Source organism: Bolinopsis microptera, chromosome 11 (genome assembly GCF_026151205.1).
Source record: "Bolinopsis microptera isolate Bmic1 chromosome 11, MBARI_Bmic_1.0, whole genome shotgun sequence".
Classification (NCBI taxonomy): Eukaryota; Metazoa; Ctenophora; class Tentaculata; order Lobata; family Bolinopsidae; genus Bolinopsis; species Bolinopsis microptera.
Window position 1 is genome coordinate 3,569,179 of NC_087082.1, and position 24,574 is coordinate 3,593,752.

Sequence of the window (24,574 nt, forward strand, 5' to 3'; positions counted from 1 at the left end):
TTGAGTTCGATTAAAAATTAGACAATTATGTATGTTTTATAGTGGTCACAATTTACCTGGTTAACCTCATTTTTTAGATTTTCTGTAGATTTGAAGTAATACATTAGTACGAGATACGTTTTGAAATTAAAATGCACTGAACTTACTTTATGAATGATGATAACTTTCATCTCAGTCCTTCTCGATATCAATGAAATAAGAGGTTAACCTCGTTTTTACCCACTTTGGGTTCTTCATTTTCAACCAATTGCGAAACAAAATTAGGATTCATTATTTGTTGATCGAAACAACAAAATATCTTGGCATGAAATCAATTCTAGGCATCAATTTCGTTACCCTCAATATTGCATAGCCAATTTCGGAAGAATTGGTTAACCTCATTTATTAAAAAAAGTAAAATAGCTACAGACAAATGAGTGGTGGCAAAGTATCCGCCACAAAAATACATATTGATTCAAAGCATAATATTTTTTTGCATTTTTTAAGGCCTCGACCCCCCCCCCCCCCCTGTGGCCTTAAGAGGGTATCACGTGGTTTAGCGGGTATCACGTGGTTTAGCGGGTATCACGTGGTTTAGCGGGTATCACGTGGTTTAGCGGGTATCACGTGGTTTAGTGGGTATAACGTGGTTTAGTGGGTATCACGTGGTTTAGCGGGTATCACGTGGTTTAGAGGGTATCACGTGGTTTAGCGGGTATCACGTGGTTTAGCGGGTATCACGTGGTTTAGCGGGTATCACGTGGTTTAGCGGGTATAACGTGGTTTAGAGGGTATCACTTGGTTTAGCGGGTATCACGTGGTTTATATTTAGCGGGTATCACGTAGTTTAGCGGGTATCACGTGGTTTAGATGGTATCACGAGGTTTAGCGGGTATCACGTGGTTTAGCGGGTATCACGTGGTTTAGAGGGTATCACGTGGTTTAGCGGGTATCACGTGGTTTAGCGGGTATCACGTGGTTTAGTGAGTATCACGTGGTTTAGCGGGTATCACGTGGTTTAGAGGGTATCACGTGGTTTAGCGGGTATCACGTGGTTTAGCGGGTATCACGTGGTTTAGCGGGTATCACGTGGTTTGGAGGGTATCACGTGGTTTAGAGGGTATCACGTGGTTTAGCGGGTATCACGCGGTTAAGAGGGTATCACGTGGTTTAGCGGGTATCACGTGGTTTGGAGGGTATCACGTGGTTTAGCGGGTATAACGTGGTTTAGAGGGTATCACGTGGTTTAGCGGGTATCACGAATTTAATAGTATGTGAGATAGTCAAATGCATTGACGTTAATTTACAGGGGGAAAAAATCGTTAGGCTGTGTTTAAGTGCTGGTAGACGCCGTATCAAACAAAAACTCAAGTATTCAAGCTTTACGAGAACTTGCACAAAACCAGCAGCACAGTTTGTCTAACTAACTTTGTGTTGAACTGTTTGCTGTTGCTGATAAGCTTTACCCGTTCCAGAGTGTCATACTCCAGCCGCTCTTTAAGGATGTCGTGTTTGATGTGTTTTGTAACGGACTCCAACACCTTGATAAATATCTCGCGATCCTTAACGTCCTCCTTGGTGGCGGATTCTATGTCCAGCACGGCAAACATGTCAACAAGGTCAGTCTGGGAAGTAGAGAGTGGTGTCATGATTATTGATAACGAATATTTAGAATAGTTTAAATGATAGACAGATAAAAAGGTGGATGTAACTGTGGGTAATTGGTCGGCACGTGATCTTTATTTTCACTTAAAAACAACCAAGTTGAAGAGGCCGAGAGCTCTGAAACTGAAAAGGATAGCCAATTTCCGTAATCATAGTACTGGCCATCTCAAGGTTCTAACAAATTATAAACACGTGATAAGACCACGTGACATTACCTGTTGCTCAACATTAGTTGCGTTACTCCGGACAAAGGTGATCACTTCGTCCACCTTTATCTTCTCCTCGTAACAATCATGGAACATTCGATACAACTTCTTCGTGTCCATCCTCCCGAGCTATGGTTAAGGGTTTAGTTAAGGGTTTAGTGCCAAGGTAATAACTAGTAACCATAATAATATTATTACATACTTGCATTGGGCATCGTAGTTTGGATTGTAAAGAAATGAATATAAAGAATCGATTATAAAAGAATCTGATGTTTTCTAGAATTTACTAAGCGATGATCAGTATAATTTTAGTTATCTTTAGGTAGCTCTGTTTAAATAAAATTAAAATTTGTTTACAATTAATAGTCGTAAAATAGGCATTATAATTGGAACACACCAAATTAAACACTGCACATAAGTTATAAAATAATAAAGCACTTGCGAATTATAAAGTACCCAAAGTAATAAACAATTTGGTTACCAATGGTTACGAATTAAAATTAACATAACATTATAACATTTGGATACTTAGTGCTAGCGACTGCTCACTGCTATTATGCTAGCGACTGCCCATTACAAAGCTGCAGTATGTGAATTACCGAGCTACTTTAAAAAACTTAAAACAAAATGTATTTATTTAAAATAACTAAATAGATAACTATTATATATAATGAAACCAATCCGCCTCTTTTATGGTGATAACAAATGAAATAAAGACTAATGAACCTTACATGAGTTGCTAATTAAACCAACAAAACTTCAAAACAATTAAAGGTACTGATCATTTACACCTAGTACAATTAAACTGAATTAAAAATTATTATTTTCACGTCAAAAAATGTTAAAATAACGTCGATAAAAATGTCGACATGCATGGCCTGGGTAAGGGGTCTTACAAATAACAAATGGTAGTGATTATAGAAAACTTTTAAAATGGTCAATAAAAAACTTTCTGCTTTCTTTATCACCCATTGTGAAGTAAACAAAATAACAAATTTGAAATAAATCAAAAGTTTAAAAATCTAAAAATGTAACACCCTGTCACGTTATCTGCATACCTTAACGAGCACCACTCTCACACTTTACGACCACTCAGCTTTGCAGCTTGGACACCTCAGCTGATCCAAACTTGCTGCAAGTTTCGTCTTACAGTGGAAGTGGAACTTGGTATTACAATCTTCACACCGTGTTCCGTAGATGCAGATAGTTCTACACAAGCTACAGCTCGTTACATGCTCACCATAAGCTGACTGAATGTACTGTCCTAGCTCAATGAGTGCCCGGGGACCTAGCAAGAATGAATTATTACTGCGGTCCTCAATAAGCCACCGCTCACTGCACCACCCACGCAACAGAGCCTTGGCGTGGACATAGGTCATCTTTTTCTGTTCAGGAAGACTATTACATAGAGTCAGAGAATCTGTGCTCTGGACACAGCCCTCATCCGATAATATCATCTGTTCGATTATTTTACGGAAGTACGCAAAGTCTAGGGGTGCATAGTTGGAGCAGAGTTTAGAGATCTCGTCCTCTTGGTTGTTAACAAAGCAGTAATATTTAGTGCCGCTGTTCTCGCAGGTTCCTTTTCTTATCTCCAGAAACAAAGCTGATAGTTGTGAGTTTATTCTGGTTATGTGGTCTTGTAGTTGAGTCTGGGTGTTGGGGTTGTTCAAACCTGTGAGATTTAGTCATTTCAATCAAAATATAGAGTTTTAAACTATAAATGTGCAAATTAAATGAAATATGGGAGTAAAAATCTTAAAGATCTTCATACAGTAAGAAACAGACAGTGGCATAACTGAAGTTTCATTTCAACAACAAAACCTAACCCTATGTAACCTGCAAGTTCGAAACACTTGATCAATAGTTCGTGTGCTTCTCTCTCGGATACTATCCTCCTTGCAGCTAGGGTTTGAAGGAACATGTGGTGCTCCATGTCTAGTCTTGTCATTGTTTACTATTGGTGGGATAAAAGTCTTCAAATTTGCGTATTTTTTATTATTCAGTTATTATAATACTGGATGTAATGTGCCTGCTTACTGACAATGTCAAACAGGTGAAATCAAGCATCAGTAGAATTTGGAAAAATCACGTGTTAATTTATGATTGAAAAGTTTGACATGTGAATGTGTCATTGATCATGTAATTGGAGGGTGCTACTTTGACCGGGTTTTGACTCTTGTACAATTCTATAATGTATACCCATAAATACTTCATTTAGTTATATATGATACTTCTTAGAAGCATTCTGGGAAATTGTTATCTTACGGTATACTGGTATTCAAAAATATATTTCCAGCACTCTTTCGCTTAAAGATTGGAGACATCGGAGAAAGTGAAACTAAAGTTCAAAAACCTGACTATAAATAAATTAATAGAAGACATTTACAAAATTTAGAAGCCTAAGTTCCCTTGAAAATCATTGAACAGTTTTTGTGACATACATTTAGCAGGAGTAATCAAATCGATTTTGACTTGTCTGAATTTTTTGAAAATTTTAGCATCTGATTGCTGATCCAATAGCGAGGAACGTCCCAAAGGTGCCTCCTGATTGCAACATTGTTGAGCCCAACTCATTGATAAGTTTCTTGCCTCTTAGACCACCCCTGAACAAGATCTGCTATTACATTTCAGGATATCAATATATATAATAGTAAGAAGTAGAATTTAAATAAAATTAAATATAAAGGCTTATTCTTATCGGGATTTCATGAAGCTTCAGATTGGTACACTCAATAGTGAATATCTTCACCATAACTATGACTGTTATAAAACACTAGTTTATTTATCTTTAGAAAAACAGGTATTCAGTGAATTTTCAGCTAACCTGATACCAACAAAGCTACCAAACATGAGTCCCACTCCACAACCCAGTGCAGCGCCCATCATGGCACCAGTTTTCACCTTGGTCCAGCAGGAAACTTGGATTGCAGCTGACTGGTGCTGAGCCATCACCTAAACCAATTAAAACTTACTTCAGAGGTTATGAAAGATCTTGTTTTGATTTTATAATAAAACTGACTTGAAGAAGTTCACAGATTTTATTTTATTTTTAATTGAGTAATACAAATAAATACATAGACATGTACAAACTTTCATATTCATTATAAAAACAATTTAGTTAGCTCTTGTATCTTTGCACAACCAAGCAAAATTTAGGATTAAATTGGAGGTAGGTCCCACCTTTCATATTTTCAATTTTATAATGCCCACTTGGCAAAATTTTCAAGAGCTTGCTCTTCAATCTTCATTCATTTCATCTAGAAAATATATCTCTGACAGATTTTGAAACCCTGGATTTCTTAGCACGAAGAGACATATATATTAGTTTTATATTTGCTTTACGCCATTCTTCTGTGTATGTGTTAAAGTTGTCTTTATTTGACAAGAGATATGTCCTGTAGAATTCCTCCATGATTCGCTCAATCTCTTGTTCATCTTCTATGTCGTTTTCTTCAATCTGGTGTATTAGATATATGTTTTTGCAGTGACAAAATTCAAATAATATTGTAAAAAATACATTAGGTTTTAAGTAAGTCATAATATGTGATGGCTACAGATTTATAATTACTGTACATAGAAAATCTAGAAGATTTCCTATCACAGTCCACTTGTGTGTACTTCAACGAACCTCATCAAGCAATCGCTGCTTTATGCTAGAATAAGAAAAGTTCTGTTTTTGCCAGTGCCTGTGATTCCACTCATGCAGCTCTGTAGCGTACAGTCTCAATGACATTTCCTCTGCTGTCTCATCTTGTCTCTTACCATACCTGATAGAGTGATATACAGCTGATTGACAAACACATAGTGGTAAATTAAATCAATGAATGCAAATACTTCTAAATAAATTTAAATAAATTATTAGATCTTTAATTTCATCAGATTCAAAAATTCACAATACAATACCTGATTCGTCTGATATTCGATACTCTGTCAGCTGGGCTTACGTAATCACAGTCTTTTCTTAGTTCAGTATCATCTGGCAATTTAGCAGCAGAAGGTATTTGCTTAGAAAATGTGTTGTGTAATCGTACAACAATTTGCCTTTTCATGTCATATTCTGACTTCTGGGTTGAAGGTAAGTTGTGAGATTAAGTATGACTTTAGTTACCCAATTGACAGGAACATAATTTGCAGCTAGCTAAATCGGAATATTGTTACAGTTCCTTTCTTTTAACACTGAATGTTTTTGATCCTGACAGCAACCATCTGATAATGATAGTGAAAAATGATACATTCAATAAAATTATATGTGACCCAATTGGAAGAGCACAGCACTCTGGTAACGAAAATGATCGATTGCTATCAATCTAAGTAAACTATAGGTAAAAATATAATATTTATCATAAGCTAAAATGTACTAATCTTTGTATTCTAAATGGGGAAAAAGAAGAAACATTGTCAGTCAGTCGAGAAAATTGTCAGTCAGGCTATATGGCAGCTTTGTAGATGTTGTGACTATGCTAGTAGTGGTCCCAGGCTTGCGACTGGAATTGCGGTGTTAAATCGATTTAATGTAATAGTTGTAAAAATCATATTTTCATTACGCGTCTAATCTTTGAGCTCTCTTATCTTTTTAAGTTTTTAGTACTTCGCCTTATCTTACTTGTCAATATTCATATTCCCTAGTGGATTTCTAAGATTATTTCCAAGATTATTTCGTAAATTCATACTCAAGTCCCTTTAATACTGTATAATGGAAACTATACTGGCCGGTAAACTAGCCACTCTGAACTCACTTGGTCCTCGCCTGGACAGTCTCCAAATTACTGATCCAGCGCTTATAGAACTTAAATTTATTTTAAATACTGTGATTACGCAGCTTATCGAGGTTAAGACCGACCTTGTTATTTCGTCTATCACTCAGCAGGAAAGTTTTATCCGTACTGCCAAAACTGAGCAGTATAGTCGACGAAATACGTGTGTTGTTGTTGGATTAAAGGTTGATGCATCTGAATCAAATAATACACACAGTAAGCTTGCTGATAATGTTTGTAAAACTCTTTCTACGGTGTCAGGTACCCCGGTTAAGCCGACAGATTTATCTGCCGTACATCGTAATGGCAGTGGTAAAACACAGTCGCAAGAGGGTCGTTCTACCCGATCTAATAATAAAACCCCTCCGTCGGTCACCGTTTGTTTCTATAACAGTAATTTGAAGGATAAAATTATGCAAAACTTCTCAAACTTTGACTCATCAGCTGATAAGCCACGTGATGTCAGACTTTATCAATCGTTAACTAAGTTCTATTCTGATCTCAAGACCCAAATATCTGGTCTAGTTGAGTCTAGTCTAGGTAAGAACAAGGTTCGTTGGATCCACTGGAGATCGCAGTCTGCTGGTTTAGTCGTAAAACTGAAAGATAGCAATCAAACCGTCATCAAGAGTATCTTCTGCTTTGATGATTTCAAGAAGCAATTTCAATCTCTAAACCTAAACTAGTCAGATTTCGATATTTTCTTAATTCTCCATGGTTCTATCAGCTAACCATTTGATTCACTAATACAGTTTTGATCTCTATAGTTTACCGCTTGGAACTGTCTAATACGGTTTAAACTACGATTTTTAGATTATTACGGTGCTAACTATACCACACGTTATTGACCGCTTGATTACGTCACTAGCTTTTATTGCGTCACCCGATGTCTTGTTTTCCCGCGCTGGTCGTATTATTGTGAGTTTTTATCTACATTTTATCATCATTTAATCATTTAGTTTTTCACCCTCTGTCTATTGTTGAACAACCTTATCTACTTTACTGCCCGTTTAATCACCATTTTCACCATCTTTTCCCATTAAGTTGATATCTAATCTGACATTTTATCTTTTCATCGCTGAAAAACTTAAATATGAAAATCTTATTTCTGATCGACAAGGTTCGAGCTATTTCAGCAAATTGTGGGGTTTTAAGGTTAAACCTTATAATTTCGCTTCAATAATTTATAAAAAGAAAAGAAAAGAAAAAGACAAAAAAAAAGAAAAAGAAAAAAATACATTGGTAAAAAAGTCGTAAAAAAAAAAAAAAAGAAAAAAGAAAAGTTGAATTAAATAGACAGTTTATGCAAAACATGTTTTAAAATAAAGTTTCCATTACTCAAGTGTACGTTAACATGGTTAGGGACTTGCTTTCGATACTATGTCACATTCAATATCCCTTAAAACCAACGAGGTAAAACGTGAAAATTGTTACGTTTGCTCAAAGCACGTTTATCTTCATGATTCGGTAGTTGTCTGCTCACTTGACGGCAGAATTTATCATAGCAGATGTTTTAAGATTGACAATTACTCCGCATCGGAGATTCGTAGATATGACGATTGGTATTGTCCTCTCTGTTGCAGAGAGATGTTTCCATTTTTTGATGATACCACTGATTCAAATGTTGATAATTCAAACCAAATGTTTTGTGTTCAATGTAGTAGAATAATCTCACAAAGGCGTGATAAAATTACTCACTGTACTATCTGTTTGAATGCAGCCCATGCTAGCTGTATCTCTTCTATTTGTAACAAATGCGAGAATCATTCTCCTAACAATACTGATTGTACCGATAGCAGCTTATTCTTTAACCCTTATAACCAGGACTTTGATCAAGACAAGTTTGATTTCGATCAGGATGAAGTTGAAGAGTTTTGTTCAACTTTTTCAGTTGCTTCGGCTATTTTGAACGACTGTGCTTGTATTACACCAAAACCTGACACTGTAAAATCGTTATCAAATGCACGTTCCTTTACTAGTAAACACACTAATTTGTATTATCACAACATCGATGGTTTTCAAACTAATTTTACCGAATTTCTTAATCAACAACTGATATTTAAAGGTATTGATTTTCAGTTTTATTGCTTTGTTGAAACTAATTTACATGAAGGTGTGCCTCATGATTATAATATCACCGGTTTTTCTGCTGAACATTTATTTGCTATCGAAGGTAAAAGGAAAGGCTCAGGTATCTCGATTTTCTTTCGTGACAGTTGTTCCTTTAAACGTAGCCGTGACCTAGATATCCGTAACAGTTATTTTGAATGTTTGGGTGGGTCTTTTGTAACTGATGTTGGCAAATGTTTTTTAATCGTTTTGTATCGATTCAATAAATCTGCTAATGATGAATTTTTCACCAAGCTTAACAATATCATTGAAAAGTACGCGCATGGTCCGTGCATTGTACTCGGGGACTTTAATTTTAACTGTTTTAATCATGAAACTGATTCGTCAGTGTCGCGTTATTGTGAACTCTTTTTTAATTTCGGTATGTCTCCGCTAGTTAGCAGGAAGACTCACACATTTCGTGGAGCAACTACTTTAATTGATCAGATCTGGTCGAATTATTTTACTGAGGACACGAGTACATATGTTATAGATAATTCTATTTCCAATCACAGACCTTTAGTACTCTCAGTTCCACTCAATCTTAATTCGTACGCTGACAATAACTCTGGGGGTGATAATGGCACTAAACCCTTTTTACTTCACAATGTTTCCCCTGAAAATTATGAAAAGTTTGGTGTTGAGTTTAATTCTTATTTTGCTAACTTTACTAATTTGATTGCCAACAACCCAGATTCAGTAAACTCAGCTGTATCAGCGCAATCTTGCTTTACAGATTTCTTCACTACATTCAAACAATTGTATTTTGAACATATTGTGGAAGAAATTGACTTGAATAGTAGTAAGCGTAATCACTACTTCAAACCTTGGATTACAATAGCTATTGCCAAGTCCTGTATGACCAAAAATACGCTGTATAATGCATGGGTTAATTCGAGAGGTTCTCCGAATGAAACCATAGCCATGACTGTTTATAAGTCATATCGCGCAAAACTACGTGATATTATAAGATTTCGAAAAAGTTGTTATTTTCGTGATAAATTCACCCGTGCTTCTGGCAATATCAAAAAATGCTGGCAAATTATCAACGAGATAAGATGTAAAACAAACTAACATTTCCAGATTACATCTCTGAGAACGGTCAACTTATACGTGAACGTCGTGTTATCTGTACCCACTTTAACAAGTATTTCACTTCTATCGCTGATAAACTTAACGAGAAGAAGTATGATGATAATTCTAACCCAGTCCTGGTCCCTGATTTTCGTGACTTTCTACATTCTCCTGTTACAAACACTATCTTTCTTAAACCCATAGTATTTTCTGAGATTAGTGAGATTATTCGTAAACTTAACAGCAACAAGTCATCAGATTTCTCTCCTAGAATTCTTAAGTTATTTAATTATCAGTTTTCCACCATTCTTACTCATCTTTTTAACAACTGTATGAACAACTCATTATTTCCTTCGGAACTTAAAATTGCCAAAGTTTTACCGCTTTTTAAAAGTGGTGACCGTAACTCTGTTTCAAACTATCGACCAATTTCTATACTTCCAGTTTTTTCCAAAATCTTTGAAAAGCTGATACAGTCAAGGTTAATTTCGTTTTTTACAAAGGAAAATGTTCTCCACGAGGGTCAGTTTGGATTCAGAAGTGGGCGTTCGACCATACAGGCACTTAACACGTCTATCTGCAACATTTTAAAAAGTCTGGATCAGAAAAATCACACTTTAGCTATCTTTATAGATAAATAAATAAATAAATCTAAGTAAACTATAGGTAAAAATATAATATTAATCATAAGCTAAAATGTACTAATCTTTGTATTCTAAATGGGGAAAAAGAAGAAACATTGTCAGTCAGTCGAGAAAATTGTCAGTCAGGCTATATGGCAGCTTTGTAGATGTTGTGACTATGCTAGTAGTGGTCCCAGGCTTGCGACTGGAATTGCGGTGTTAAATCGATTTAATGGTACCAACGATCCACCTCCCACTTGTTGTTTGGTACTTAGCATTAATAGTGTTAGCTGTAGCCATTTATAGCAAGAATCTTAAAACTAAAGGGGATGACAAGGAAAAGAGGAAGGAAAAAGAATAACGGGACAAACAATTAATTAAAGTATTTATAGGAGCATTAGATATTGTAATTACAAGCTTCAATAATAAATCACTGACTAAAACTTCTAATTAAAATGACACTTGGTACGCTCGCCCATTTTCACTGGTCAGTCTGAACTTCGGTTTAGCACGTTGTACACTTATTCACCTAAGTTTCAGAATTTGTTCAGTTTAGCAGAGTTAGTACCCGTGTTTCAATAAATCAAAAGATATCAGGGGAGTTCTTTAATAATGTTACGGTCATCTAGAATACCGAACTTCCTGAAAACGTTATCATATTTCCTCAGACAACGTTTAATGCCTTTAATCAGTCTATCACGGCTATATCCTCTATCAATTAGAATTTTGAATATTTTGTGAAGATGGGAGGTAAAGATATCCAATCTAGTGCAAACATTACCATATCTAAGAACTTGACTTGAAAAAACGTTGTAGCCAACCTCGGTTGGGATGTTACTGTGAGGAAATGTAAGGGATACAACATGAAAATTAAAATCATCAGTTTTGTTATACACTGATATTTCTAGTCCTTCTGTGGAAATATTAATATTTAAATCAAGGTAGTTAATGATTTTATTATTGGAACCAGCTCGCTCCATCTCCAATGAATTAGGATAAATATCTTTAATCAATTTATGAAAGTAAAGGTAGTTAATAATAGATAAATCGTCAACATATCGTTTATTATTGGATAATATCTTTGCTAATCCCATTTTCTTTTCCTGAAGTAAACGTTTCATATAATTAAATTCCTTTTTGCCAACAGTGAGATCAGCTATAGGGGAACTTGAATTTCCACCCATAGGAATACCCTTGGTTTGTATGAATACAATCCCACCGAAGACGACATAAGTGTTATAAATAATAAATTTAACAGCCTCTTTTAGGTCATCTTGACTAAAGCAGGCATGAGAATCATAGGTTTTATTGGAAAAGAAACATGTATTACTGTCTCTTTTAGAAATACAAATATATCTATTACGGTCTGAAAATATTAAATCAACAACTTCATTAATCATATTCTCTACTTCAATCAAGTCTAATCTGGTATAAAGAGTAGTAAAATCATATACTTGTATATTATAAACATCGCTATTTAATAAATAAATAATAAATAAATAATAAATAAAGTCAATTTTTACAGCACAGCAATATATATCTAAATATCAGATCCTCTGTAATCATAATGTATAAAAAAAGGAGCTTTTCTCTGTGCTGAAGGATGAATCAAGGCAGATCATGGTTCTGTTAGCAGGCCACCCTAGTTATGGACAATACATATATATAAAATAATTAAATTATAATTTTAAAATTGTGTCAAGATTGAACTAAAACATAACTCAGGGTAAAATAGACGTATTCCCTTCGTCAAATTAACTATTTACAATACTAAACTTAAACGAACTCCGGGTAAAATAAACGTAATCCCTTTGTCAAACTTGCTATTTACAATAAGTTAATAAATTAATACGGTTGAAAATTATTTCATATTCAATAACAATGTAGCATCAATATAATTGATACAAATGAGGAGCATACAGTGAGAATTGCACATAACAGGAGGACTGGAGGTATGGAGCAATAATGATTGACAGTGCACCTTTCCACTGATGTTCCTAATTTCCTGCAATAGCTTAATAGGCATGGAAATACTTTGATTGCAGGGGATAGATTGGATTCACTTATGTACTGAGATAACTTAACCGAAATAACATAACTGCCTAGATACATTGGCTAGTGTTGGGTGGGATCATGAATTTATCGTAAGAGTTATCCCCTTGGTAATTCTCATCAGTTAGCAACATATTCATAAGAGTTTCTTTGTATAACTTAGAAAATTTCTTAACGTCGTCACACTCTCTAAGGGACTTTGGTAATATGTTCCAGGCCTTAGTTCCTAGATAGTTAAACTCCTTGTGAGATCTTGATTTAGGAGTATAAAGATTGCAGTTTTCTGCCTCACGTGATCCACCAGAAATATACGAGAATTTCCCGATAAAATGCTTTGGACATGTTTCATTGATTATACGGTACATATATGAGCTAAGATGAACCTGTCGTCTCAAATGGAGAGGAAGCCATCCCATATTTTTGTATACATTACTCTAAAGCTTTTGATACTATCAAACATTCTATTTTACTTCAAAAGCTGTATCATTACGGAATTAGAGGGAAGGCTAATGAACTTCTTGCAAGCTATCTTACAGGAAGATCTCAATATGTTCATTTTGATCAGGACACTTTTTCCGATTGTCTCCCTATAACTTGTGGCGTCCCCCAAGGCTCTGTCCTGGGTCCACTACTTTTTATTCTGTATATAAATGACGTAACATCTTGTCAATGTACTTGTGACAATACTGCAGTCTGTACGAGCAATTGTGCAGATAGAAACTTGTTCGTCTTATTTGCAGACGACTGCAATACGTTTATTACAAATGAAACTCTGGGTGGTGCTTTTGAAAAAGCGAACGCACTTCTTTGCAATCTTAAATCTTATATTGATGCCAACTACCTTCATATTAACCTTACTAAATCTAAATTCATGCTCTTCAGAACAACTCGCTCGAAGCCTAATTTTGAGGCTGATAATTATACTTTGACCTATGATGGCTACAATTTACAGCGAGTTAAATGTATCAAGTTTCTGGGGGTGTTTATTGAGGAGTCGCTAAATTGGTCAGATCATATAAACTATATCGGGAAGAAGGTTTCCAAAGTTAATGGTGTGCTTTATCAACTTCGTAAAACCGCCCCTAAAATGTTAAGAATTGCTATTTTTAATGCACTCGTACAGTCGCATCTTTCCTATGGGATCACGGTTTGGGGAAGCAGCACAGCAACTAATAAGTTGAATAAACTTTTTATCAATCAAAAAAAGGCATTAAGAAATGTGTTCGGGATTCGCAGAGTTAACAAACATCAGCAAGGAAATACGAAGCGTGTTTTCAGTGAAAACAAAGTGCTTACCGTGTATGGACTTTATCATAAATTTATTCTCACTGAGGGATTTCAGGTAGTGCATGCTGGTGGTTACCCAACGTTACTAAGAAAACACTTTCAAACTTCAGCTGTTAATGATAAACGGCTTATTTGTCCTAGAGTGTATTATAAAGATAATATGCACAACATGTTATACGCTGTTCCCAGAATCTGGAATGCTGTTAACAACTCAAGTTATCTCACTAGAAATATCACCACAATTTCATCCTTCAAGAACAATATTAAGCAGTTCATTCTCATGTACCAATCTAATGGTTCAAATAACACATGGGAACCATCCAATCTTGATGCGCAAACATTTTTTGTCACTGCATCTAAGAACCCCGAGTCATACTCAGTTACACGTTAACACCATGCATGTTGTTACCATATTGCATGTTTTTGATATTTTGGCATGTGACTGCATGTACATTTACATGTTCAAATTGGACATTTTTTAGATTCTTATTCAAGCTGGGTAATTCCGACTGCATGTGCATGTTCATGTTCAATTTGTGACAATTCTTATTCAGTGTGTGTGATCATTTGAGCTGCGTTTTTAGCTGTTTTACCTTGCTTAATGTTCTATTTTGAATCTTAAATTACCCCCTGAGGGGCATAGCTCCAACACTTCCCCCTCATTAAACGCCCCGTTTCTTTACTATGTGGGGGTTTGATAACCCCACCATTTTCCGTAACCTTATTTCAGCAGCTTTTCTCACTTGGTGTCGCACAGTACATGTATTGTGCGACACCGGGTGAGAAGAGTCAAACGGGGTTCGAGATGCTCGGGTTTAAGATCACCAGATTACCTGATCTTACTGGAAGTCACAACTTTGACACTACGCCTAAAGCATGGACGCATACGGGAAAACTCTCTGCATCCTGATGCTGACTATTCCCTCATCTTTCTCACTGATAGCAAATTTATCCCTACTCTGCTATGACTACTAAGTTACTGCCTACTACTCTAGTTACCCTGTCTTGACTACCTTTTGATTGGGAAGCTAGTTGAACTTTATTATTTTATTATGGACACATTGGATCTCTGTTAATAACAATTTTTGACATCTGTTGTAATACAGTAATGTATGTGATTTTCGCGTTTTTCCTCATTTATTCTGATCATGGATATTGATTGATACTAAGATTTTCACATTTATGAGAGTTTTTGAATTTTGGTCGCGTAATTTTGATTTTATTTGATTTTTGAACAAAATCTTTATTTAATTAGATTTCACTTTGTTTTTGACCAGTGGCTTACAAGCTTCTGGGTCCTGTTTTGAATTTTTTGGAGTGGATTGTTAGGGCCCTGGCATTTGCCGACAAAGCGGTTTTTATTTTTATGTTTTATAATCCTGTTGATTTGTATATACCGTTTTGAAAATTTTTCAAATCTAAATCTAATCTCTAATGGTACCAACGATCCACCTCCCACTTGTTGTTTGGTACTTAGCATTAATAGTGTTAGCTGTAGCCATTTATAGCAAGAATCTTAAAACTAAACCCCACTAAAGGGGATGACAAGGAAAAGAGGAAGGAAAAAGAATAACGGGACAAACAATTAATTAAAGTATTTATAGGAGCATTAGATATTGGGGGGGGGTGTAACCCAAAAAAACCCAAAAAAACCCAATCCCAGTATTACCTTTTTCAGGGTAGGAGTTGGGTTTTTTTGGGTTTTTTACAAATTTTTCATTTGAAGGAAATAAAATCATGTAGGCACCTAGCAAAACAATTATCACTACAACATTGAACAATAGATATAATCGCTTAAATATCACCCAGTATTTTATTCACTGATGTGCTCAGAAGAAGTTGGCCATCCAGATATGATATCAGCCATATGTAATGCTCACTTCGATGGCCATGGCAAATTGAGTTAGTAGGAACGCAACTCACTGATGACCCCAACCCTGACCGCAACCGGTACGAGAGGAATAAAGCCTTTCTTCTCACCTTCACGATCTCTTTTTCCGTTTTCCTGATCATCCGCTTAACGAGAAACCATGCTCTATTTCCAACTGAAAGAATCTTGCAGTTACCATCAGCTGCATGATCACATGTGTTATTAAGTGATATCTTCGCTTGTTTATGGCCCTGGAGTCGCTAAAATCTTGACTGGGATGGCATTCGATCTCGCCCTCCATTGAGGCAAACCTCAACAGCCGTATCATGATGCAGAGCATCACCATACACAGTTACTATTTTCGCCCATTCCTCTGATGAGTCAATATCCTCAACTTCCTCTTCTTCATCATCTGTTTCCGCTTCGTCACTCTCTGCTCCGTCAGACGATGGTTGGAAAGCCTCCCCTTCAAAGTTACAGTGTTCTTGAAGGAGTTCTCTACCCCTTGAGACTCCCTTCTTCATAGCTTGTAACAATCTTGGGATTGAAGTATCTTTACCTCTAAATAGTTTCTCTGCTTTCGGATGCGGTATAACAAGCTTGTTGCGAGAGTGGGCAACTGTTACAGGGATCAAACTTTTGCTGAGTGCATCAAGCTCGAGGGAACGGTTTGATTTGCCCATGCCAACCAACATATCCTTAGAACACAGATTAGTTCTAATGCCTGCATGGAGGCCTATGCGCAGGAAAGCATAAAGTTTGCTCGCAGGCATCGGATGTAAACAGCCAGGGCATAAAGTGTTGATAACTGTTGTCAGCTGTTACACTGAGAATGTACAGCATCAGACCCTCGACTGTAATAATCGCATCATCAAAATTTTTACAAGTAGGCAGGTGGTCTTTCAATGGTTGTGTGAACTGTGAAGCGTAGGTGGCCCAAGGCGTCACCGCTGGATAGAAGCTGGGTGGAAGCCCTGGTCTGATGTGAGGCTCCCAGAACTTTGAAAAGGGGTATCCTGCTGGTGCCCTCTTCCAGACACTCATCGGACAGCTACCTCCGCGTGGCGAAGACTGGATACTGGACAGGGGGTCCAGGCTAAAGGCAGGACGGTCGACGGGAGACATTGAGCCCCGGAAGTTCAATAATTTGATCTATTGACTCCTTAACTCTTGGTCTACAAGAGGCTTTGAGACTCGTAAATCTTTACTGTGGATTGCACAGTAGCTAAAGAGGTGTTGGCTGTTACCCTGTTCAACCTAGTCTACTATGACCCAGCTAGACTGGACCACACTCTGGTAGTCAGGATATGGCTCCCTATGCCCGGGGTACCGGGTAACGAGGTAGTCAGGGGAAGGGTTAGTCCCCGCTAAAGTGTAGCTCTGTTCTCACTTCTCACTCTAACCTCCTTATGCTTTGGGATAAAATCGGAAAGTCCCACACTGGAGCAGGTGACGATTGGGTAAGGATTACAACTGATGCTGTTGGGTAGAAAAAGGAAATGTCACATTTGTCTTGTATAGCATATGTTCGTGTAATTACATGCTCAAGATACCCAAGATATTATGGTGAGAGTTAAAGATGACTATTGTTCAAGCGGATGCCCTTAACCTTTTAGTGGCGCAAGAGTTAAGAACACAATCCACTGCCAATGTGCAGGGGACTGCACAGGATTGTGAGCCAACTGAAAAGTCAAGATGAAGTTTATCAACAGCTTAAGGGTTAAAGCCCCTTATTTTTCTAGTGGAAGTGGTTGCCGGGGTAATTACGCTGCTATTACAGAAGCTAATGACTCGGTCTCCACACGACAACCTATTTCTACAGAAAGTCAAACAAGAAAACATCAAAAAAATATGAACATCAATTGCATTGTATCATGTAACCATCTGGAGAAACGCAGCTGGCGCTTCTAATGGGAGAGTAGGAATCATCTTGACGAGGACAGCATATGAGGCTATAAGTCTTATAAAGTTATAAAATCTTACAGCGCAAGGATCCTCACCATGTCTCTTAATGGAAAGCCCAGGCTCACTGTCATCACATGCTACTGCAGTCCTACAGAAGCCTCATCTAAAACCAAGCATCTTACAGTTAATTTAGTAGGAGAGGAGCCACACACAATAATTTCTAAGGACGGACATGCCTTAGAAGAAGTTGAGGATTTTAGTACAACGGAGCACGACTTTAGGTTACGCAAGGCCAAGGCATGGGCTGCCTACCACAAAATGTAGGCTATATGGAGGTCCAATTTGCGCCGAGATTTAAAGATCCGTCTGTTCAAGCTACGGTTGAATCAATCTTCCTGTATGGAACGAAAACGTGGACAATAACAGAATCTTTGAAGAAAAGAATAGACGGATGTGACAGTAGAATGCTTCGGATGGCCCTAAACGTGGACTGGAGAGGACATCGTACCAACAAGGAGGTCTTTGGATCACTCCCAAGAGTTATTTCGAAGATACAGGCCAGAAAAATGAGGTTGGCTGGGCACATCCAGCGACATGATGACCTGGCAGCACACCAACTTCTCCTTTGGGAACCTAGGGAGGGGTAGACCACCGCTCACCTTCGTCGATAACCTAATAAGTGACACTGGACTCAAGAACACTGGGGAGATTAAGGAGCTTATGGCGGACAGAAAGCTTTGGAGACACATCATCGAGACTCGGACTCTGAAGCCGCCTTAAGTCAAGTAATTTAAGTCATGTGCTTTGACTTGCCCTTGACCTTCGTCATAGCCTCCTTCCATGACAGGAGAACACATTTGGCACATTTGGCACATTTCCACTTTGTGCATTCATATGGATTATATCTCGATGAACGAGACATCCTGTTTGCTATCGTGATAACATACTATCAATATGAACACACTTATATACTATGTAAACTATCTATTAAGTTAAGACATGAGAACAAAACGTAGGTAAGACTCAGTGGGAAATAATTCACATTCAATACAATTAATGAAATGGCTAGAATTTTGTTTAAATTTTGTTTAAAAAACCCAAAAAAACCCAAAAAAACCCAATCCCAGTATTACCTTTTCTTGGGTAGGAGTTGGGTTTTTTTGGGTTACACCCCCCCCCCCCCCCGATATTGTAATTACAAGCTTCAATAATAAATCACTGACTAAAACTTCTAATTAAAATGACACTTGGTACGCTCGCCCATTTTCACTGGTCAGTCTGAACTTCGGTTTAGCACGTTGTACACTTATTCACCTAAGTTTCAGAATTTGTTCAGTTTAGCAGAGTTAGTACCCGTGTTTCAATAAATCAAAAGATATCAGGGGAGTTCTTTAATAATGTTACGGTCATCTAGAATACCGAACTTCCTGAAAACGTTATCATATTTCCTCAGACAACGTTTAATGCCTTTAATCAGTCTATCACGGCTATATCCTCTATCAATTAGAATTTTGAATATTTTGTGAAGATGGGAGGTAAAGATATCCAATCTAGTGCAAACATTACCATATCTAAGAACTTGACTTGAAAAAACGTTGTAGCCAACCTCGGTTGGGATGTTACTGTGAGGAAATGTAAGGGATACAACATGAAAATTAAAATCATCAGTTTTGTTATACACTGATATTTCTAGTCCTTCTGTGGAAATATTAATATTTAAATCAAGGTAGTTAATGATTTTATTATTGGAACCAGCTCGCTCCATCTCCAATGAATTAGGATAAATATCTTTAATCAATTTATGAAAGTAAAGGTAGTTAATAATAGATAAATCGTCAACATATCGTTTATTATTGGATAATATCTTTGCTAATCCCATTTTCTTTTCCTGAAGTAAACGTTTCATATAATTAAATTCCTTTTTGCCAACAGTGAGATCAGCTATAGGGGAACTTGAATTTCCACCCATAGGAATACCCTTGGTTTGTATGAATACAATCCCACCGAAGACGACATAAGTGTTATAAATAATAAATTTAACAGCCTCTTTTAGGTCATCTTGACTAAAGCAGGCATGACAATCATAGGTTTTATTGGAAAAGAAACATGTATTACTGTCTCTTTTAGAAATACAAATATATCTATTACGGTCTGAAAATATTAAATCAACAACTTCATTAATCATATTCTCTACTTCAATCAAGTCTAATCTGGTATAAAGAGTAGTAAAATCATATACTTGTATATTATAAACATCGCTATTTTTGATAGCTTCAAGGAATTCACTTGAGGAATCTATGCTCCAAAACATGTTTATACCGCTGTTGTTGTAGATTGCCTCGCAGTATTTCTTGAAGTATTTCCTCAAAAGTTTCAGACAACAGTTAACTTGGACGTTAAGTTGTTTCGTAACGCAAAAACGGGCACCTGCAATGAACCTCGCCTTGTAAGGGTTCTTATGAAGCTTAGGGTTCCAGAAGATGCGTGCTAGTCGCAAGTTTTTATCTTCAACTTGTACATTAAATCTCTCCTTTAGACTCTCAGATATTTTATTGACATAATGAGTCTCGTCTTCGCTACAGGGTTTATATGTATCATTACCTATACATTCTAGAGTATTAGGATCAAAACCCATTTCATTGACAAGAGTTTTTACATAAAACTTTTTACAAATAAATGAAAAATTACCAGAAGCTTTGTCGATACTACAAATAATGTATTTACTTTTCAGCAATTTAAGACTTCTTTTAAGGCCAGAGGGGGGGGGTAAATGGCACTTTTGTAGTTTTTGCATATTTGATAATAGCTACTGGAGACGAGCAAAAAGAAAAAAACCGGATCAAAATCTGACCTTGCGCTTCTGAGATATCGCACGCTCAATTTTGAGGTTTACCTGTAATTACATGTTAAACTGGAACTTTAAACGGCTGTAACTTTTTTGACATTTCGATTCCTTAGTTGAGAAAACCGGCCAATCCCTGATCTTGAGGTTTGGTACAGTGGTTCCTTGGACAATTATCCTCATTTATGATGCAGCGATTTTTTTAATTTGACTCAGTTCTCGAATTATGAGGTTAACCATGTCAAAAATTCGGAAAATTTAGCTCAAATAAGTCAAATAAAAAAAAATCGCTGCATCTAATATCTAGATAGTTGTCCAAGGAACCACTGTACCAAATCTCAATATCAGGGAGTGGCTGGTTTTCTCAACTAAGGAACTGAAAGTCACAAAATGTGTTTTGAGATAGATGCAATATAGTGTTTTCAAAATTTTGAATATTCACTGGAATGTATCACAGTTCGTTAGTTAGGACTTTTTATACACTTAATAACGTTTGCTTGATCAGACCTGGCCGTCCCCTAAATGATTTTAGCCACTTTCAGTAGTTAATGTCCTTGTATTGTAAAAAATGAGGTTAACCAAGACTTCCTGTAAACACTAACTGCTTAAAATTTGGTTGTTAACCTCGCTTTAGACCATATAATAGTGGGATTGGTTTATCAATATGTTATTATATATGTAGTAAAACATTTGCACAGTATAACGATTAAGTTTTTGTGGTTAACATGTAATTGACTGGTCAGATATTCAAAAAATGAGAGGTTAACCTCATTTTTTAGCCATTTACGGGTAAAATCTTCTACTAAAATATGGTCAGTTCAAATCACCTTTGTCACGTGATTATAGTTGTAGGCATTGTGATACCAATAGATACCTCACTTCGATATTGTGGTACATAACATAAGTAAGAATCGTATGTATACTCCCTACGGTACCAAAATGTGATGGTTAACCTCATTTTTTTCATTTTCCCAAGATAAAAGAAAGTCAATCGACACGTCATCTATTTAGAAATGTGTATACCGTAAACTTACGATGAAAATAGTAACTCTATCATTTGATCTATTCTCGCTATATCTAAAAGACGAGGTTAACCTCATTTAATCACGTTTGGATATTACTTTTTCTGATAATTATGAACCTAAAATTTAGAGTTTACATTTGCTGACCGAAATAACGAAAAATTATGGCGTGGAATAAAATATTAACCTCAATTTTATTAACCTCAATGTTGTATAGTCAATTTTGCGAAAATCGGTTAACCTCAATTATAAAATAAAGTTAATCAGCTACAAATATGTGAATAGCGGCAATGTTTTTGTCATTCAAAATTAAATCGATTTAGAAAATAATATTTTGGTAGAATTTTTTGACCCCTTACCCCCCCCTCTGGCCTTAACATCATCTTTTTCCAGTGTGTTTTCTTTTATTTCAAATGTTTCAGGAAAGTTTTTCTTGTAATATTCAATACGATTGGAAACTATTGATAACACTTTTTCCTTCCAATCGCTGAACTTTACTTCTTTTTGACAGTACTTTCTACTTTTTGATTTTATAAATTTATCGACAGCTTCGGTAACTGACATATATATCTCATCTGGAGATTTAAATGTGGGAATTCTGTATTTACAACCATAGGAAAGTACTTCCCTAAGTTCAACATTATCAACAATATCTAAATTACCAGTAACTACATGTCCATGAGGAGGATAATTGAAAAGGGAGGAGTGACAATCGCATGGACTACCTAAAATAGATTTAATATCAGAAATAGAAAGTTTCTTTAAGAATGAAGCATAGTTACAAATAGAAAGACTTATAGGATCATTATACTCATAATAAATCTGTAATGGTGTAAAAGACTGAATCAAAATGGGAAGCAAATCAATGACTGAAGTGTCAGAGAAAATAGATTTTAGGTTAAGATTATCAATGAATTTGCAATTAAATGGAACAATTATAAATTCTCTATTACTGGATTCAGATTTGTTCTGATGGTATTTGGGGGAAAATGTTGAACAGAAAGAGGAACATACGTTGTAAATCAATCCTGAATTATATTGACTCAAAGAGTAGAGAGTGTCTAAATCTGATAAGCTATAACATTTTAATGTTTTGTATATGGAATGTTCTGAAGAGATGTTATCTTTCAGCCTGTTAATATCAGACTCTATGGTATCCAGAGACTTCTTAGGCTGAACTTTCTTCTTTCCATTCCCTCTGCCACGTTTGTATCGAGCAATCAGTCCACTAAAATAATTCATAACCCGATCTTGGGAGATGTTGCCCGTTCCTTTCTTCTTGTCATTAAGACCAAGAGGGAATGCTGTCCCAAGCTTCTCTATCCAGTAATCCTCCAGGAGAAGTAAATCAAATTAGTCAGAATCTTTATATTTTTATCGATTTCCCTAAACAAATATCAAGTTCTGCACGGAATGTCCAATCAATGTAGGTTTAGTACCAAGAATTATGTCAGTAATCATTAATTAATTAATTAAAATTGAAATTTAAAAACACCACTATTAAGCGTACACTTTTACTCAGCAGTGTCACTACAACTAGTTTACAAAAATACTTTTAAAACTATATATCAAAAGCAAAATAAAGTTCTATGTATAAATTCGTTCATAAAACTTCCAAAAAGCTAATATAATTTAGATAAGTCAAAGAGAGGGTTAAAATTATTAATAGAACATTTTTGCTACCTCAGTGTCAGATAAAGTAAACAAATAAGTCTTCAGTGCGGACTTAAACGCCTCAACAGAATAACATTGTTTAACTGAGTCTGGTAGTGCATTAAAAACTCGTGGACCAACCACACTAAAACTACGATCACCAAAACCCTTGGTTGAACGATAAGGGACTATGAGCCTAACAGTGTGTCCATGGTGAGCATACTTAAACATATCTTGAAGGTACAGTGGCGCTATTCCATTAATAGCCTTAAAAGATAAGAGACATATTTTAAAAATCACTCTTTTAGGTATATTAAGCCAGTGCAATTTATCAAGATCGTCGCCTAGGTGATCAAATTTATATTTTCCAGTTACTGCTTTTGCACAGGCATTTTGAATAAGCTGTAGTTGATGTATGAGGTACTTGGAGATGCCGTAAAACATGGCGTTACAGTAGTCCAAACAAGAAACAACAAGGCTATTAACAATTGTCTTAAGCTGTTTTGTAGTCAGCAGAAACCGTATCTTAGTGAGGTTGCGTAGTGTTAGGAAACATTTCTTCTTCAACTCAACAACATGGTTGCTCATAGTAAGCCCAGAGTCCATATGTATCCCAAGATTCTTAACTGTGCTCACAAATCGAATAGTTGTGTCACTCCCAAAATTCACTCCCTTTATATTGATCTCTCGTAGGACCGACATAGGACCAAAAACGATTATCTGTGTTTTACTGTCATTCATTGCTAGAAAGTATTTTTTCATCCAAGCTCTAATAGATGCAAAGCATCCCCTGAGCTTAGAGAGTAACGTTTCGCACTGGTTGATGGGTTTAAATCTCTTTAAGATCTGGTGGTCATCTGCATACCCATAAATTGTGAAGTCCATTCCTTGTACAAATCTATAGATGGATCTGATATAAAGGTTAAACAGAACAGGTCCCAGAACTGAGCCCTGAGGAACACCAAACTTAATAACTATTTCTTCAGAGAGAGTAGAACCAAGTCGAATTCTCTGAGCACGACCTTTTAGAAAGCTAGTAAACCATTTTAACACAGTGCCCCTTAGTCCTATCTCCTTCATGAGAATGTTCAGTAAGACATCATGGTCTACAGTATCAAACGCCCCCTTTGTTCTGGTCCAGAGCATTAGCCAGGCAGCTTCCCGGTTTTTCGGGCGGCTGGGTGGGTCTTGGGCGGGATAGGTGTGGCTTCGGGCCCCTCGTGGTATGGTCTGGGATCTGGGGGTTGGCACGGGGGTGTGGCGGGGACGGGTGAGTGATGCTGGCTGGAGGGACGGTTACTATTCTTACCGACCAGCTTAAGCAAGTAAAGTTGTTTGCAGTCGGGACGGATGGGAACTTTGAATCGACAGTTAGCATTGCGATCCTGGCTCTTGTCATGCTTTCGGGCCTTGGACCCGTTTCTCGGGGCAGGCACGGGGGGTTTGGACGCCCGCCTCTCGTCTGTGGGCCTCCTTGACGCCGTGAATTGCTGGGATTAAAAGTACGGCGGCGGAGTCAGTCCTGAGCAC

The 24,574-nt window shown here is 36.6% G+C and overlaps 2 protein-coding genes across 2 annotated transcripts in view; both read right to left on the reverse strand.

The window, feature by feature from the left end:
* Positions 1 to 24,574, reverse strand: part of LOC134823753 (THO complex subunit 2-like) — a 54,731-nt gene that overhangs the window by 20,451 nt on the left and 9,706 nt on the right. The window contains 2 exon segments of the mRNA XM_063835295.1: positions 1,408 to 1,604; positions 1,860 to 1,979. Of these exon segments, the coding sequence (XP_063691365.1) occupies positions 1,408 to 1,604; positions 1,860 to 1,970 (308 nt within the window). The 5' untranslated portion in view covers positions 1,971 to 1,979.
* LOC134823255 (non-structural maintenance of chromosomes element 1 homolog) lies at positions 2,933 to 6,470 on the reverse strand. Its single transcript, XM_063834651.1, has 4 exons — positions 6,457 to 6,470; positions 5,482 to 5,620; positions 5,196 to 5,310; positions 2,933 to 3,525 (listed from the first exon to the last, which is right to left on the reverse strand). The coding sequence occupies exons 1-4, from the start codon at positions 6,468 to 6,470 to the stop codon at positions 2,933 to 2,935; spliced, it is 861 nt and encodes a 286-aa protein (XP_063690721.1).